The 19,234-nt window shown below is 37.7% G+C and overlaps 1 protein-coding gene across 6 annotated transcripts in view; it reads right to left on the minus strand.

Annotated features, from left to right (window-relative positions):
• The window catches only part of ARFIP1 (ARF interacting protein 1), a 176,231-nt gene that overhangs the window by 128,507 nt on the left and 28,490 nt on the right, over positions 1-19,234 (minus strand). For all 6 annotated transcript variants that reach the window (XM_077139776.1, XM_077139772.1, XM_077139771.1 and 3 more), the window contains exon 2: positions 11,211-11,312. In XM_077139776.1, coding sequence (XP_076995891.1) covers positions 11,211-11,303 — 93 coding nt within the window. In that variant the 5' untranslated portion in view covers positions 11,304-11,312. The remainder of the gene's footprint in view (positions 1-11,210; positions 11,313-19,234) is intronic.

Consider the following 19,234-nt stretch of genomic DNA (forward strand, 5'->3'; position numbering starts at 1 on the left):
TTACATTGATTGATTTTCTTGTATTGAACTACCCTTGCATTCCTGGTATAAACCCTACTTGCTTGTGGTGAATATTTCTTTAATACATCATTGGATTCAATTCAGTATGTTGCTGAGAATTTTTGCATCCATGCTCATTAGGTAGACAGGCCTATAGTTTTCCTTTCACGTAGCGTCTTTACTTGGTTTGGGTATTAGACTGATGTTAGTTTCATAAAACTTGTTAGGTAGCACTCCTTTTCCTCAATTTTTTGGAAAAGTTTGGGCAGGATCAGTGTTAGTCTTTCTGGAATGTTAGATAAAATTCCCCTGTGAAGCCAATTGGCCTTGGGCTTTTGTTTGCATGAAAATTTTTGAGGACTGATTGAATCTCTTTACTTGTGACTGTTTTTTTTTAGATCTTCTATTTCTTGTTGAGTCAGTATAGCTTGTTTATGTGTTTCTAGGAATTTGTCCACTTCATCTAAGTTGTCTAATTTGTTGGCGTATAGTTTCATAGTATTCTCTTATGATTTAAAAAAATTTCTTCAAGGTCCGTGGTAATGACCCCCTCTCATTTCTGATTCTGCTTATTTGCATCCTCTCTCTTTTCTTCCTTGTCTGCCTAACCAGGGGTCCATTGATTTTACTGATGTTCTCAAAGAACCAACTTTTGATTTTAATGACTCTTTCTAGTGTTTTTTTTTGTTCAATAATTCGTTTACTTTTGCTTTAATCTTTGTTCTTTCTCTTCCTCTATTTGCTGTGGGGTTAACTTGTTCTTCCTCTAGCTCCACTAAGTGAGTGTTAGGTCTTTGATTTTTGCTCATTCATTTTTTAACACAGGTATTTAGAGCAATAAATTTCCCTCTCAGCACCGCCTTTGCCACATAAGTTCTGATATGTTGCATTCTCATTTTCATACATCTCCAGATATGTACCTATTTCTCCATCAATTTCTTCTTCAACCCACTGATTATTTAAGGGTTTGTTATTTAATCTCCATGTATTTGTGAAAGTTCTTATTCTTTTTTGTTACTGATTTCCAGCTCCATTTTGTTGTGATCAGAGAAAATGCATAGAATAATTTCCATCTCTTTAAATTTATAAAGACCTGTTTTGTGCCCCAGCACATAATCTATCCTGGAGAATGTTCCATTAGTACTAGAGAAGAATGTATATCCTGGTGTTTTGGGGTGTAACGATCTATATATGTCTGTTAGGCCTAATTCATTTATCAAATTGCTTAAGTTTCTTTATTTCCTTGTTGATTCTCTGTTTTTCTATCTATAGAGGAGAGTGGTGTATTGAAGTCTCCCACTATTATTGTTGAAACATCTACTGCTTCCTTCAGTTTTGCCAATGTTTGTCTCATGTACTTTGGATCTCCCTGATTGGGAGCTTATACATTTATTAATATTTCTTTTTGGAGAATTGTCCTTTTTATTATTTATTTTTCTTTTATGACGTCTTTACACTTAAAGTCTTTTTTGTCTGATGTTAGTATAGCTACTCCTTTCTTTTGGTTACAGCTTGCATGGAACATCTTGTTCTATCCTTTCAATCTACTTGCATCCTTGTGTCTAACATGAGTCTCTTGTAAGCAGCATATGGAAGGATCATATTTTTTAATCCATTCTGTCAATCTATATCTTAATTGGTGAGTTTATTCCATTAACATTCAAAGTTAATACTGTAAAGATTTCTTTGAATCTACCATCTTATCCTTTGGTTTTTATTTATCAGATCTATATATTATTTTCCCTCTTTTTCTTTTCATCCTTTAATTTATACTCACTGATACTCTTCAATTCTGTACCCTCCTCTAGGCCTCCTTCTCCTGTTTTTTCTTTTCCTCAGCTGACAGAACTCCCTTTACTATTTGTTGTAGGGCAGGTCTCTTGCTGACAAATTGTCTCAGTCTTGTCTTCCTGTGAAAATTTTAATCCCTCTCTCACTTTTGAAGGACAATTTGGCTGAGTACAGAATTCTTGACTGGAAGTTTTTCTCTTTCAAGATCTTAAGTATATATCATACTATTGCCTTCTTGCCTCCATGGGGCCCACTGAGTAGTCCAAACAGTGTTATATGATTTCCCTTGAATGTGGTGAATCGCTTTTCTCTTGCCATTTTCAGGATTTTCTGTTTCTCTTCCACATTTGACAGACTGTTAAGAAGCTTATTTGGATTTATTCTATTTGGGGTTCGTTGGGCTTCTTTGATTTGCATATTATGTCTTTAATAACGGTTGGGAAGTTTCCCCGATTTTCTCCTCAACTAAGCCTCCTAGCCATCTATTCTCTTCTCCTTCTGGAACATCAATGATTCTTATATTTGTGTGCTTTGTATTGTCCATCATTTCCCTGAGATTCAATTCAGATTTTTCCATCATTTTGCCCTTTTTTTGTGCGTGTATGCACTCAAATTCAATTGCCTTGTCCTCTAGTTCACTTATTCTATCCTCTGGCTCTTCAAATCTGATGTTGTGTGTCTCTAGTATTTTTAATTTGGTCTACAGCATCTTTCTTCTCTATGATATTCGCTATTTTTCTACTTATTTCTTCAAATTCTTCCTTATACTCCTCTACTGTCTTCTTCACATGCTTTATGTTATTAACCTACCCGCTGAATTTATTTAGAAGAACTGCATGAATATCTTTGATTAGTTGTTCCAGAGTGTGTATTTCCTCTATTGTTTTAACTGGGCCATTTGTCTGGACTATATCTATCTGCATTTTCATGTACTTGGTGATTTTCTGTTAGTTTCGAGGCATTTGATTATTTTAAAAGGGTAATTTTGGAAGTTGTTTCCCTTCAGTCTTCTAAGGTTTTGTATTTGATTGGATTTGTTTTGAAGGTCTCCTTTTGCACTTGGTTTATCAGTAATTCTCTGCCAAACCAAGGTTCGGACCTCACACAGGGAATGAAACTCTATGTGAGGATCCATTTGAAGCTAGAAAGCTAGGCAGTTTGTGGGACTGCACTTTCTGTTTCTTTCCAGAAGATGCATTTTTGGGTCTTTTCCCTCAAGCCCACCTCTCCCCGACTGCAGCAGCAAGTTGAGCTACATGGACAACCTGAGTAATTCCAGCCCAGTCTGTTGGTCCTGGTGCATGCTGAAAGCCTCCAACATAGAGGCTGGGGTTGGACTGCACTTCTGTGGAGGTTCTCCTTGTGGACTGAATGGAACTGGTGGCTTCCAGACTCCTGCTTGGAATGACCTTGCATTATGAGAATGGGTATGTCAGTTGCCCCTGTCCATAGCCCACCTGGAAATACCTGCCAGTTAGGTGGGGTGCAAGGCAGGGCTAGGAATGCGGCATGTGCCATGGGGTGCTAGGTGTGAGCAATGTGGTAGGGACATAAGCTTGGGCATGGGGCAGGCGCAGAGGTGAGGCACAGGACGCGGCAAGCACGAAGGCAGTCTGTGGTGTGGGGTGGGCCATAGCACAGGGGCTGCAGGGCGGACTTGCGTGGTGAAGCATGGCTGTGAGCACTGCAGGAGGTGGGGTGCAGGGCGGGGGCACCATCACTGGGGGCATGGTGCAGGGAGCCAAGTGCATGGTGTTTGGATGTGCAGCAGGGCAGGGCGCATGTGCACAGGTTGTGGGGTTGCAGGGCAGTGTGCAAGGTATGCAAGCCACAGTGCGGTCATAGGGCACAGGGTGGCAGCAGGGTGCAGGGTGGTCACAGGGCCAAAGGTGGAGGCAGGGGACAGCATGGGGTGTGGCGTGAGTAGTGGTCCACATGGGCTCCAGGGCCTAGAGGTACAGTATGGCTTGCTTCTTCCTCCCTGCTTCCTTGCCTGTGTACTCTTGAGGGTCCGGACCTCCATATGGAAAGGGGATTGGCAGGCTCCATGTACTAGCTGGATGGTCTCCATGAGTAGAGAAAGCAATTTACTGGCTTTCCAGTCCCCCAAGGGAGCTTGAGACTGCAGAGCTGAGGAGGTTGAGGGGGCTGACAGCCCAAGTTAGGTGCAGGGGCACTTTGTGGGGTGTGGCCTTTTGTCCTCAATGGAGTCCTGAAGGAAACTACTCACTCCTTTCTCTGCGTCTTAATTCCTCAGCTTTTTTATCCAGAACCTCCCTACATCGTGTAGAAGACCTTCCCAGGTCACTCACACCCTGGAACTGCTGTCCCGATCGTTTTACTCTCACTTTTCTAGTTATTCTTGGAGCAGGGGTGAACTCAGCCTATTCTATGCCATCATCTTCTCCTCTCTGTCCAAAGTTAATTTTTATGAATGTAGGTAGCCTCTTGTCCAAACACCATTTGTTGACATATTAGTCTTTACCCCATTAAACAGTCTCAGTAACCTTGTCAAAAATCAAGTGACCACAGATACATATATTTGCTTGGTATTTCAATTTCATTCCATGGAACAATATGTCTATACTTATACCAGAACAACATGGTTTTGAGTACTGCAACTTTATAGAAAATTTGCAATCAGGAAATTTGAGTCCTCCAAAATTATTCTTTTTCTCAAGATTGTTTTAGCTAATCTGGGTCTCCTGCATTTCCATGTAAATTTTTTGATATGTTTAAGTATTTCACCAAGGGAGCTAGGATTTTAATAGGGATTGCACTGAATCTGTAGATCAATTTGGGGAGAATTACCATCCTCACAATGTAAAGTCTTGTACTACATGAACACAAGATATTTTTCGATTTTATTTAGTCTTTCTTCAACATTCAGTTGCTTTCACTGTACAGGTCTTGAACTTACTTGGTTAACTTCATTTGTAATTATCTTCTTCTTCGATTTTACTGTACCTTGATCATTTTCTTAATTTCATTTTTGAATTGTTCATTGCTATTGTATTGAAATACAACTAATATCTGTATATTGATCTTAGAAGCTGCAACTTTGATGAATTCATATGTTCTAAAAGTATTCCTTATAGATTCTTTAGGGTATTCTACATATAAAATCATGTTAAATGTTAATAGAAATAAATTTACTTCTTCCATCCCAAACTAGAGGCATTTTTCTTGCCTAATTATGCAGTCTAGAACTTCCAGTACAATCATACCTCATTTTATTGTGCTTTGCTTTATTGCATTTTGTAGTAAAGTGTTTCATTTTGTTTTGTTTTTAAAAATTTTAAGGTTTGTGGCAATCCTGCATTAAGCAAGTCTACCAATGTTATTTTTTCGAAGTGCCATATGCAGTTCATGTCTCTGTGTCACATTTTGGTAATTCTTGCAATATTTTAAATGCTTTCATTATTATATCAGTTATGGTGATCTGTAATCAGGGATTGTTGATATTACTATTGTAATTGTTTTGGGGAGCCATGAACCACACCCATATAAGACAGAAATTTAATCGATAAACGCATGTGTTCAACTGCCCCAGCAACTTACTGTTTCCCTGTCTCTCTCCCTTTCCTTAGAACTCCCTGTTCCCTGAGACACAACAATATTGAAATTAGGCCAATTAATAACCCTACAATGGACTCTAAAGTATTCAAGTGGAAGAAAGAGTCACATGTCTCACTTTAAATCAAAAGCTAGAAATGATTATGCTTGATGAGGAAGGCATGTTGAAAGATGACACAGACTGAAAGCTAGGCTTCTCGCATTAAATGGTTAGCTGAGTTGTGAATGCAAAAGAAAAATTCTTGAAGGACATTAAAAGTGCTACTCCAGTGAACATATGAATGATAAGAACAGCCTAGCTGATATGGAGAACGTTTTAGTGGTCTGAATAGGTCAAACCAGTCATGACATTCCCTTAAACCAAAGTCTAATCCAGAGAAAGGTCCTAATTCTCTTCAACTCTATGAAGGCTGAAAGAGGTGAGGAAATTGCAGAAGAAAAGTCTGAAGCTAACACAGGTTGGTTCAAGAAACTTTAGGAAAGAAACTGTCTCCATAACATTAAAGTGCAAGATGAAGTGCTGATATAGAAGTTATGCAAGTTATCCAGAAAATCTAGCTAAGATAATTGATGAAGGTAGCTACACTGAACAACACACTTGCAACATAGATGAAACAACCTTCTATTGGAAGAAGATGCCATCTAAGACTTTCAGAAATAGAGGAGAAAAGGCCTAGCTTCAAAAAGCTTCAAAAGACAGGCTGACTCTCTTGTTAGGAGCTACTGCAGCTGGTGACTTGAAGCCAATGCTCATTTACCATTCTGAAAATCCTAGGGCCCTTAAGAATTATGCTGAATCTACTCTGCTTATACTCTATAAATGGAACAATTAGGCCTGAATGACAGCACAACTGTTTACAATACGGTTTACTTAATATTTTAAGCCCAATGTAGAGACCTACTGCTCAACAAATAAAAATTCCTTTCAAAAGATAACTGCTAGTTTTTTATTTTATTTTATTTTTATTTTTTTAAATTTTTTAAAAATTTTTTCTCTCTATTATCGTTTTCTTTTTCTGTTATCTTTCTATTTCTTTCTCTAAATCGATGCAAATTTACTAAGAAATGACGAATATGCATCTATGTGATGATATTAAGAATTACTGATTGCATATGTAGAATGGAATGATTTCTAAATGTTGTGTTAATTTTTTTTAATTAATAAAAAATAAAAAAATAAAAATAAAAAATAGAAAATAAAAAAAAAGATCACTGCTCGTTGATAAAGCCTCTGGTTACCAAACAGCTCTGATGAGATGTACAACAAGATTAATATTGTTTTCAGGCCTGCTAATGCAACATACATTCTGGATGTTGAACCAATAGCTCAAGGAGTAATTCTGATTTTCAAGTTTTATTACTTAGGAAACACATTCTGCAGCACATTTAGCTGTCATAGATAGTGATTTCTCTGACAGATCTGAATAACAGGGAAAGGTGATCACCAATTGAACCAGAGAGACACACTCTTCTGACAGATTTGAGCAAAATAAATTGAAAACTTCCTGGAAAGGATTCACTATTCTAGAAGCCAGTAAGAACATTTGTGATTCATGGATGGAGATCAAAACATCAACATTAACAGGAGCTTGGAATAAGTCAATTCCAACCTTCACGATGATTTGGAGAGGTTCAAGACTTCAGTGAAGGAAGAAACTGCAGATGCGGTAGAAAAAACAAGAGAACTAGAATGAGAAGTGGAGCCTGAAGACGTGATTAGATTGCTGCAATCTAAAGATAAAATGGGTGAGGAGCTGCTTCTTACAGATGAGCAAAGAAAGTGGTTTCTTGAGATGGAGATAATCAAATCAAATTTTTATCTACAATACTGAATCAGGATTAAAAGAAATGGTTGCCCCCACAAGATTACATCAGAATTAAAACATGGCTTTTCAAACCTGCACAACCAAACAACAGAAAATGAAATAACACTGCAGGGGAATCTCCACAAAGGAAATTTGTTACCAATCAACAAGTAAACATATAAAGCAGCACATAACTGAATTTGACTGCATAAGCAAAGAATTCATACTGCCATATGTTAAGATTTAATTCACTTCACTTTGATAAAAGCTTTTTATTCTACAGACAGTTAAAATTTGAAATTAGGAGAAAGAAACTTTTATCATTGCTACTTAAAAGCAGATAAAGAGTCTTAACTAGAGACTCTTGGTTGGGTTTAAAGTAGAAGGCACCCTTGAACAAAGCTGGAGGAACTAACCAGCAGGTAACAAGGCTGGAGCTAACAATGCTCCAGTATTAATTATCATAGTAAGTAATTAAGAAAATGTGGTATTATTATAAAAAGATAAACAAAAAGACCAAGCAACAAAACAGCCCAGAAATGGATCCACACATATATTAACACCTAATTAACAGCAAAGGTTCCCCTTGAAGAAAGGATAGTTTTTTTTGAATAAACAGTCACTTGGTTATTCATATGAGAAAAAAAAATGAACCTTGACCCTTATTTTATACCATACACCAAAATTAACTCAAGATGTATCACGGACCATCTGTCAATAAGGACTTCTGGAAGAAACAGAGTATCTTCATGATATCATATCTGAGTAGGCAAAGATTTCTTAAAACAGGACACAAGACTCACTAAGCATTAAAGAAAACTGATAAATTGGAGTTCATTAAAATGAACAACTTTGTTCATTAAAAAATAGCATTAAAATAGTACAAAAGCAAATCACAGACTAGAAGAAGATATTTTATATACCTATATCCACATAAATGACTTCTATTCAGAATATATAAAGAACTCTTTCAAATGAATTAGAAAAAGCCACATAACACATCAGAAAAATAGGAAAAAGACTTGAAAGCAACTTCACATAAGAGAATATCCAAATGGATAGTAAGAATCTGAAAAGGTCTTTGATATTATTAATCATCAGGGAAATGCACATTAAAACCAAACTGTGATACCATTATGCTTCCATCAGAATTGCTAAAATAAAAAAGGGGAGACAAAACTAAGAGCTTGTAAGAATGCGGAAAAACTAGAATTCTCATTAATTGCTGGTGGGATTGTTAACTGGAAAACTAGTTAACAATATATACTAAAGCCAAGTGGACATATTTCCTATCACTTAGCAATTCCACTCCTGGGTATAAAGCCAAGAGAAACAGGTGATCATGTAAGCCAAAAGACTTGCACAAGAGTGGCTGCAGTAGCTTTATTTGTAATAGCCACAGACTGGAAACAATCTAGCTAGCCATCAATCACAGAATGGATATACAAATTACGGTATATTAATACAGTGGAACACAATATTGCAATGAAAAAGAGTGCACTACTGCTACTAGCAAAAAGATGAATGAAATGAATTAATCTTAGAGGCATAACGTTGAATAAAGTCAGTCAAAAAAGAATATATACTGTATGATTCCATTTATATGTAGTTCAGGAACATTTCTTTCACAAGGTGAAGCGGGTAGAGTGTATTAACTAGGAGAGGGTCTAACAGAGTTCTCTGAGGTCCTAGAAATGTTCTGTAATTTAATCTGGGTGGTGGTTCCGCTGAGTAGCACACTTAAGATTTAGGTTTTGATTGTACATAAACTATATCTCAATAAAAAACCAACTCCAACAACATAAAAGAATGAGATTATGTTGGCAGAGGTCACCTTTAAAGGTGAATGTAACATTTTGTACGCATTGTATGTTTCTTGGACAAAGGCCCTTCACTTTTATCAGATTATCCATTAGAATGCTAACTTCCTGATGCAGGTATTTTTATAATTTTTGTTCACTTCTATATTCCCAGTGCCTACCACATAGCATAAACTCAGTGAGCTGGTTTGAATCTGTGGTGGACCCCCAGAAAAGCCATGTCCTTTAATCCTCATTCAATACTGCTGGGTGGGAGCATTTTGATTGTTCCCATGGAGATCTGACCCACCTACTTGTGGGTGGCAACTTTTGATTAGATAATTTCCATGGAGGTGTGTCTCCACCCACTGAAGGGGGAATTGCTTACTGGAATCCTTTAAAAGAGGAAACATTTTGGAGACAGTCTCTTTTGTTGAGCCACGAGAAAGCCAGCAGATGCCACCATGTTCACTATATGCCCTTCCAGCTGAGAGAGAAACATTGAACTTCATCAGCCTTTTCGAACCAAGGTATCTTTCCCTGGATGCCTTAGATTGGACATTTCTATAGACTTCTTTTAATTGGGACATTTTCTCAGCCTTAGAACTGTAAACTAGCAATTTATTAAACTCCCCTTTTTAAAAGCCATTCTGTTTCTGGTGTATTACCTTCCAGCAGCTAGCAAAATAGAACACTCAGTAAATATTTGCAAATAAATTTGTAAAAGTGCTATCTCAAATACAAGGGAAAGTAATAACCAATTAAAACCTTAGTATAGTATTTTAATAGAAGGTTTATAAAGTAAATAGTAAACTATAATGAAGTTAACCTGAATGTCCTTATTATGCAGGTGTGTCTTAGTGTTTTCAAAGACTAAGAAGACTAAAACCTGAAATGAATATATCCTTTTTCTAATTGTTTCTTTCTTTAGTGAGTCACCCTATAGTGGTCCATAGATGTTTATGCAATTAAATTGCACTTAATTATGCAATTAAAATAAACAAATCTCAAATTTGAAGACACATTAGTCATCTAAAAAGACTGCTGGGGTTGGGGGTGGGAAATGATATTTGATGGGATTTTCTAATACCAATTATATCATCTAAACAGTGGCTCTCAAACAGGCAAGTCTGCATCCCTTCTCTCTGCCCCCACCCCACACACATCCCCAGTAGAACATTTGGGAATGACTGAATATTTTTGGTTATCACAACTGGAGGGTGCTATTGGAAACTAGTGGGAAGAGGCCAGGGAATGCTGTTAATCACCCTACAATGCACAGGTCAGTCCCCTACAACAAAAATCAGTGGCCTGAAATATCAATAGTACCAAGGCTGAGAAACCCTAAATTATTATCTTCTCATAAATAAAAGATTTTGTTTTTAAACATTTATTTTTTCAGAGGTACTATTTAAACTTCAAAATAATTCAAATGCTTTCAACAACTACTTTTTCAAGAATATTAAAATTATATTATTAGTTATTAAAAGCACACACACATATTAAATGTCATAAGAGGGATGCTTAATATATAATATCTCCAGAAATAAGAACAACTATCATTTCTAAAACTATATTAAACATTATTAATCTTATCTCATTTAATATTAACACCCTCACAAAGGTAAATATGATTATCATTATAGAGATTTAAAACAAAAAGTAGAAGAGAGCAAATATCTGCCCAAGGTTACACAGCTATGACACCACTGAAATGTGAACCCACATTAGCTCCAAGCCCATGATGTGTCTATTAAATTGCATTAAACTTAATTTCAACTGAGAGGCAGGTCAAAATTAAAAGCATCCCAAGTTTCATTTTTCACTGAGTCAAGGATGCTACTTTAGAAACTGAACAGCAAAATCAGGAGCAGCATACTAGGGAATTACGTACAAAGGACACTTAGATAAGAGATTAAACAGTAGCTATTCTTAAAAGGATAATCTACAGTTAGTATTTTTTCTTATCACAAAATAAAATTAAGTAGTTTAATAAAGTTACATGCCAAAAACACTGGACACTTGTTCTGGTCATAAAGCACCAAAGCCTAATTGTATATGAGCCTGGAGCTTAATGGTGACATATCAATAACATGGCCTATCTATATAAATAACATTAGGTTTCTGGCAATTCACAAAATTTAATAAAATATTCTTATATTAAGCTTGATCTTTACTTTCATCTTAACATTAAAGGCCTTATCATGATTCTTCGCATTAAAAGAAAAGATGTTCTTACTCTATTAAAGCCATGTTCGTGAGAGTCATCAAGTTCCCCATTACTAGTAACTGGAATTTCTGCTGCTGAATTCTTGGGAGATTCATGAGCCATGACAGATTTCTAAAAAAGGAAAAATAAAAATAAAGTCATAACTAATATCAAATCACAATAGTCAAGTATTCAATATATTCATGTTAAAAGCAATTACACACTACCACTTTAGTATTTTTAAAATAATTTTAACCTAATATTTATATAATAAACAGGACACACATATATATAATACTTTATTAATAATAAACATAATGAAAAATACATTGGGCTTTCTAAAATACACACATACTTAAATTTCTTAATTAAAAGTGAGTTATTTTTTCCCGAGACCCAGGTTTGATTCCCAGTGCCTGCCCATGCAAAAAAAAAAAAAAAAGTTGAGTTATTTTTTATAGCTACCAGAGGGCAACATCCTTGCCTCTGAAATAGTGTTATGATAGACCACCACAGACAACTGGAAAAAATATTACAGAAAGCCATGCTTGGTTGCTAACTCAAGTAAAACAATTCTACTTTTCCCATTTTATACCGTGCATATCTAAATCAGCTTTTGTCCAAAAAAGTTTCCCTGATATAATAAAAAAATTTTTAACTTCTGTACTAGGAGAATTAAGCCTTACACTATGGCTTCTCAGTTCTAGAAGAAAATTAACGTTTAAGAACACACTTCCTAATTTCATTTCCACAGAAACTGAATTGCTTTTAGAAATTAAGCATGGTTAATTAACGATAAAACATCAAGAATGATGTCAGCAAAAATGGTGAAAAACAGGTAGCTCCAAGAGGTCCCTCTCCAGTACGCAAAAGTATCAAGCAAAACTGTCAGAAACAACTTTGTCAGAAGTCTGGGAAACAGTCAAAGGTTTACAGCAACCAAATGAAGTCTGAATCAAGGAAAAGACTATTTAAAAAGAGTATGAATGTTTTCTGGTATCTTTACTTCCCCTTGCCCCAACCATGTCCTTGGCTCAGTGGCAGTCTTGATGATGGCAGACAGTGTTCCTGATGTGTGACCCTGGTTCCTGATTCCAGAGGAAGCAGAGAAGACTTTATTCTCAAAGAATTGTGTTTATATGTGTTGACCAGTCTGAGAATACCTAAAGGTTTTGCCTAACTTGGTATTTTCTCAGAGCAGAAAAGCAGCTACCAGGAAGGCATTCTGCAAAAACACTGTAAGGCAAAAGAACACTCTGCTGCCACCAGGGACAAAAGATTACAGTTGAGGCAAACAAAAGACATGCCAAAAGCCTGAGAGGAAAAGCTAGGGAGAAGGGTTTTGGAAATAAAATATTGAAAAGTGCCTATGTATTCCAGGGAATTTAGAAAGCCAAGTACTTGCCCAGGGCAGGACATATGCTTAGTTGGATCTGAGACGACCCTAACCTTTCACCTCTGGTTTATCTTTAGGTTCAGTAAAAGCAGGAAGTAAAGGTTAAGACAGAGTTGTGAATGGTCTGGCTAAGCATTAAAGAAGTAACCCAACACAGAGTCAAAGAATGGGAAAGATGGATTTTCTCATTCTCTTTTCTTTGCCTTTCCTTTTAATATATACATTTTAACTTTTTTCTGGCTGCAGGTCAGTGGCAGAATCCTTGCCTGCGATGCAGGAGACACAGGTTAGAATCAATGAAATCTCAGTTAGTCAAAATACTAACTGACCACAGGCTAAAGGAACAAAGACCACATGCAACAAAGAATACAACTCTGAAAGTAGTTCAGAAAAGGAACTATACAAACAAATAGCAACAATCCTCACCAAGCAAGAAAACAAACCCCAAGAGGGAGAGGAATCTCATTTCCAGAGTTACCATATAATTTCCAAAATGTCCAAAAACTTTTAACAAAAAATTACAAAACATCCAAAGAAACAAGAAAATATGGCCCATTAATAAGAGAAATGAGTAGAAACAATCCTTCAAGAAGCAAAGATACTGAACCTAACAGACAAAGACTTTAAATCAACTGTCTTAAATACACTCGAAGGAAACCATAGACAAAGAGGGAAAGAAAACCAAGAGAACTATGTCTCTACAAACAGACGTAATAAAAGGACAGAAATGATAAAAAGTAAACAAACACAAATTCTAAACTGAAAAGCACAATAATAGAAATGGCAGTAACACTAGAGGATTTTTTTGTTGTTTTTTTAAAACAATATCTTTCACATGTTTTGACCACAACTCACATAATACATCTTACATCACCCAGTATACACAGTACATTATCAAGAATTGAAATTAAAGATTTAAGAAGGTGGGTAATGGTGGCTCAGAGGCAGAGTTCTTGCGGGCTGTGCTGGAGACCTGGATTCAATTCCTGGTGCCAGCCCATGTAAAAAATAAATAAATAAAAAAAAATAATAATAATAATAACAAAAAAGATTTAAGAAACAATTTCCACATTCTAATGTATCCTATTTTGTTTTTAAAAAATGCCAGCAGTGATGTTAAATTGACTTGAAGACCCCAGCAACTTGAAAGACACTGATGTAACATTGTTTTCAAATGGCAATGGGCTGAGGGTTGAACCCAGGACAGAATCTACATTCTTTTTTAAAAAATATTTTTATGGGGGGGGGGGGCGGTGAAAGAGTAGTCAATGGCAGAATCCTCAGGAGACCAAGACTGGATTCCTGGCCCATGAACTTCCAAAAAATAAAAAAATAAAGAAATTCAACCAACGGTATGCAATAACAGGACAATCACATGGAAAAAGAATGAAATGTGACCCCCAACACACAGTATACATAAAAATATATTTTCATTGAGGAATCTTCACACATATACAGTCCATCTATAGTATACAACTAATGACTCACAATATCATCACATAGTTGTGAATTCATCACCATGATCACTTCAGAACATTTGCATCACTCCAGAAAAATAAAACTCCCTTGGAGTCATGTACCACATAGAGGGGAGGGCAGTGAGTTCACCTGATCAGTTGGCTTAGAGAGAGAGGCCATATCTGAGCAATAGAAGAGGTTCTCAGGGAGTGATTCTTGGACATAATTGTAAGTAGGGTTAGCTTTTTCTTTGCAGGAATAAGTTTCATAGGGGCAAGCCCCAAGTTGAGGGCTCAGCCTATTGAATTGGTTGTCTCCACTGCTTACAAGAATATCGGGAATTTCCCAAGTGGGAAAGTTTAATATTTCCTACACTTGAGGACTTCAAGAGCAGATTTGCACAAGTAGAAGAAAGAATCAGTGAACTTCCAGTACAGACAAATCTCAATGGAGATTATCTAGTTCTGAAGAGCCAAAAGAAAAAATAATGAACATAATAAATAAAAAGGTTAAAGCATACCTATATATATATATATATATATATATATATATGTGCTGATTTGAAAGGATTACATGCCTTAGGAAAGCCACGTTTTCTTGATCCCATCATGTGGAGGGAGCCTTTCCTTTTAATCCCTATTCAGTACTTTAGGTTGGAAATGTGAATTAGATTATTTCCACAGGGATGTGACTCATTCAATGCGGGTATTAACCTTGGGTTAGAGGGAGATGTGATTCTGGAATGAGTGGATCTTGATTAGTTTACTGAAATCCTTTAAAAGAGGAAGCATTTTGGAGAAAGCTTCAGAATGATGAGACCCATGAGGAGAGCCCATATAGAGACCTTTGGAGATGAAGAAGGAAACACCTCTGGAGGAGCTTCGTAAAACAAAAAGCCTGGAGAGAAAGTTAGCAGGCATTGCAACATTTGCCATGCATCTTTCCAGTTGAGAAAGAAACCCTGAACTTCTTTGGCCTTTCCTGAATGAAGGTAACCTCTTTTTTGGTGCCTTAATTTGGACATTTTTATAGACTTGTATTAATTAGGACATTTTCATGGGCTTAGAACTATAAACTTGCAAGTTAACAAATCCCCTCTTTTAAAAGCCATTCCATTTCTGGTATATTGAATTCTAGCACCTAGTAAACTAGAATAACACATAATGGGAGTCCAAGAAGGAAAGGAAAAAAGAAAGGGGCATAAAGACTATTTGAAGAAATAAGGACTGAAAGCTCCCCAAATTTAAGAAAACACAACTACAAATCCAAGAAGTTCAAGTTGCTGTCCCTGATACCCCATTGTACAGAATCAACAAAACCAGACAAAACAACTGAAAATAAATAAATAAATAAATAAATGTGTTCTGGTGGTGGCGGTATGGTGGTGATGGGGTGGTGGTGGTTGAAGTTTAATCTACAGATTTGACTCTACTGCCAAGATTATTAAGAGGTTCTTTGATTTTCTCTGGAAGAACTTAAAAAAAAAGATTAAAATTACTAATAAAGTTGTTTCTAGCTCAAGCATTACACTTTGTTATTTTTAAAGCAAGTAGGAAAAATTAATTTTAAAGAAAAAATTGCACTATACAATTTAGGAGATTATTATAGGCAACACTGTTACTGAAAACAAGCGTTAATGCAAATAGGTTTGTGATCTAATCACTACTTGAATGAAACACAAAAAGGCTTTATAAAATGTAAAGGATATACACTAGATGACAGCAAACAATAATTTTCATATACAGTGCACATTATTATGTGAGATAAAAGATATTAATTTCAAAATGTATGGTGATATGACTGAAAACAATCCATTCAACACTATATAGATCAGTTCTCAAAATTCTTGGCCTTAGGAACTCTTTACAGTCTTAAAAATCATTGTTTAAATGGGCATGAGGGCTTGTAATTCTGTATAGCTTAATGTAATAATTAGATACATCCTAGAGTATGTTAAGCAGATACTCTAGTATTGGCAAAGTCCTTGAGGGGTGGGAGAAAAAATATGGAACTATTAAGTTTTACCACTCAGGAAACCCTTGATACTGTCTCAAACATTAGGGACTCCCAAATAGGCCAAGCCCTTGATCTTGAGGCTTGGTCTTGTGAAGCTTATTTCTGTAGTAGAGAAGCTAAGCCTACCCATAGTTATGCTTAAAAGTTACTTCCAGAAAACCTCTTTTGATGCTCAAATGCGACCTCTTTTTTTAAGACCAAGTCTGCAAGAAAAACCATTATCCTCCCTCCTATGTGGGATATGACATCCAAGGGCAAATGTTTCCCTGGCAATGAGGGGCAGATTCCCAGGGATGAGCATGGCCCTGGCACCTTGTGATCGACAATGCCTTCCTGAACAAAAGGGGGAAAAGAAATGTAATAAAATAAGGTGTCAGTGGCTAAGAGAGCTCAAACAGAGCTAAGTAAGAGGCTGTTCTGGAGGCTACTCTTACACTAGCTTTAGCTAGATATTGCTAATTATCATGGTTTGCCAAGCCCTTGCCAAAACCATTCCTGTCAACCCTAAAGAAAACCTAAGGCTCTATCTGAGATTCTACAAAAGTTTCATGCATTAATATTACTTTCCAGAAACCTATAATCTACAGATGGACTCCTAAACCAGATAAATCCTGAAATCCAGAAGGACCAGCCTCTCCAGAACATCAACTAGTTCCATCCCCCTGCCCCATATTATCCCTTCCCATGTGAAAAAGTTAGAATGGGCACAGCCCAAATACCCACTAAAGATCAGAAGAAGGATCAAAGAAGGAGGAGGAGTTATATACAGAGATGATAGATGATAGGATTTAGTATAAATATGACTGCTGAATCATTATATTGATATATCTTTCAGTCTCCAGAATCTCAGAGCAGCTAGAAGGAAAATGTAAAATTGTTGAACTGTAGCCCATACCAAATTATGACATCTGTCCTATAACTGCTTGTTACAATGTACTTTGAAAAATGTACAATGTACTTTGAAAAGTACTGCTTTTTTGGATATGCTATATTACACAATAAAAAATGTTTTAAAAATTCACTGTTTATATGTAATAGATACATATATCAATATTTACTGTATTAAAAATTAACAGAGAAATTTTTTAAATAATCCATTTTAAAGTAACAATTATAAACCTACCACATCCTAACTTAAATAGCATCATTTTTATGAAAAATAATTATTTTCTAAAACTAATTGAGAAGAGTGGCACTGTTTAATATTTTTGCCAAGACTTTAATTACTGTCTTTATAGGAAGAGAGCTGGATTCTCATATTCATTTCTGCAATTGGTCTGTTGCACTATGTTGTTTGGGTAGAAATATATGAAGAAAATCCAGCCTTATCCTGCTATTATTGCCTTTTCAGATAATTGTGGAAATTCTGATACTTTATCAAAACTTGACAAGTGATAGCTCCTTAAAAATTACTGCACTGTAGAATTTAAGACCATATCTTTTATGCTGTGTGATTATATCTCAATAAAATTACATAAAAAAATTTATCAATGTACTTTCCATATCCTATTAGATTAAAATCCACTAGTTTACCTCATAGTTTGAATGGATCAATTAACATATATGATTTAGCAATTTCATGCATTAGTTATTTGGAAAACATTGGTTCAATGAGTTACACATTGCAGTTATATTGCACATATTTTATATATAAAAAGGTCAAATTTCTTTCTCCGCCGGCCCGCCGCGCGGCGCCCACGCCCCGCAGCAGCCGAACCGCCCACCCTCCTTCTCCCCCCTCTTTCTCCGCCGGCCGGCCGCGCGGCGCCCACGCCCCGCAGCAGCCGAACCGCCCGCCCTCCTTCTCCCCCCTCTTTCTCCGCCGGCCCGCCGCGCGGCGCCCACGCCCCACAGCAGCCGAACCGCCCGCCCTCCTTCTCCCCCCTTTCTCCGCCGGCCCGCCGCGCGGCGCCCACGCCCCGCAGCAGCCGTCCCACCCGCCCTCCTTCTCCCCCCTCTTCCCCCTCCTGCTCCGGCGGCTCTCCAACCACCACGGTGCCCTCTTCCCCGCCTTCACCGGCTCCTCCGCTACCAGCCTCGACAGCCTTGCCGCCCTCACCTTTCCTCCTCCAGAACAGCCACTGGGGGAGTGGAGATAATACAGAGCAGCTCCCGGAGCCACGAGGGAGATCAAAGGGACAGCATACCCCATCCTGGAACAGCTGGGACAGCGTACTCCATCCTAGAACGGCTGACTATCTGGGAGAACCAGCTCCGGTGAGATCACCAAGGGGCACGGGCTTTCCTGGGTGGGACGGCAAGCGACCGGAGTCCCTCCCTTCCACCTTCCCAGGCCAGCTGGTAGAATTGGACAGGCGGTCCCCTTAGGCTGCAGCGGCTGGTGTCCCCACCACGCGAGGCCCCCCGGACCAACTGAAATAGTTGGGTCGGAAATCCCCAGACTGCGGAGAACAGTGACCGGGGAATCCCTTCCAAACACGTGACTCCCCCGTCCAGCTGGGAACAGTGCACTTTCCTGGCCTGGACAACTGGCGCCCTCCCGCCACGCTTGGTGCCCCGGGCCGACTAGCTAATTCGGCCGGACGCTCTCCTGTGCTACGGTGGCCGGCGACCCTCCCCGCAATCGGAACCCCAGGCCGGCTGGCATTCTTCCAAGACGCTTCGGCTGCCGAACCTCCCCTATGGCAAGAATTTTCCAGAGTTAAAGGACCCACAGCAACTTTCACTGGTAGAACCCGTAGACAAACGTGTGCCACGAGCGCCACCTACTGGGCAGGATAAGAAAAACAGAACCCAGAGATTGCACAGAAAAATCTTACAACCTGTGGGGTCGAACACCCAGGGAAATCTGACTAAATGCCCAGACGCCAACAGAAGATAACGGATCACGCTCAGAAAATTGAACATATGGCCCAGTCAAAAGAAGAAACAAATAGTTCAAATGAGATACAGGAGCTGAAACAACTAATGCTGAATATACGAACAGAAATGGAAAACCTCTTCAAAAACGAAATCGATAAAGTGAGGGAGGACATGAAGAAGACATGGGCTGAACATAAAGAAGAAATAAAAAAACTGAAAAAACAAATCACAGAGCTTATGGAAGTGAAAGATAAAGTAGAAAAGATGGAAAAAACAATGGATACCTACAATGACAGATTTAAAGAGACAGAAGATAGAATTAGTGATTTGGAGGATGAAACATCTGAATTCCAAAAAGAAA

Source organism: Tamandua tetradactyla, chromosome 22, assembly GCF_023851605.1.
Source record: "Tamandua tetradactyla isolate mTamTet1 chromosome 22, mTamTet1.pri, whole genome shotgun sequence".
Taxonomy (NCBI): domain Eukaryota; kingdom Metazoa; phylum Chordata; class Mammalia; order Pilosa; family Myrmecophagidae; genus Tamandua; species Tamandua tetradactyla.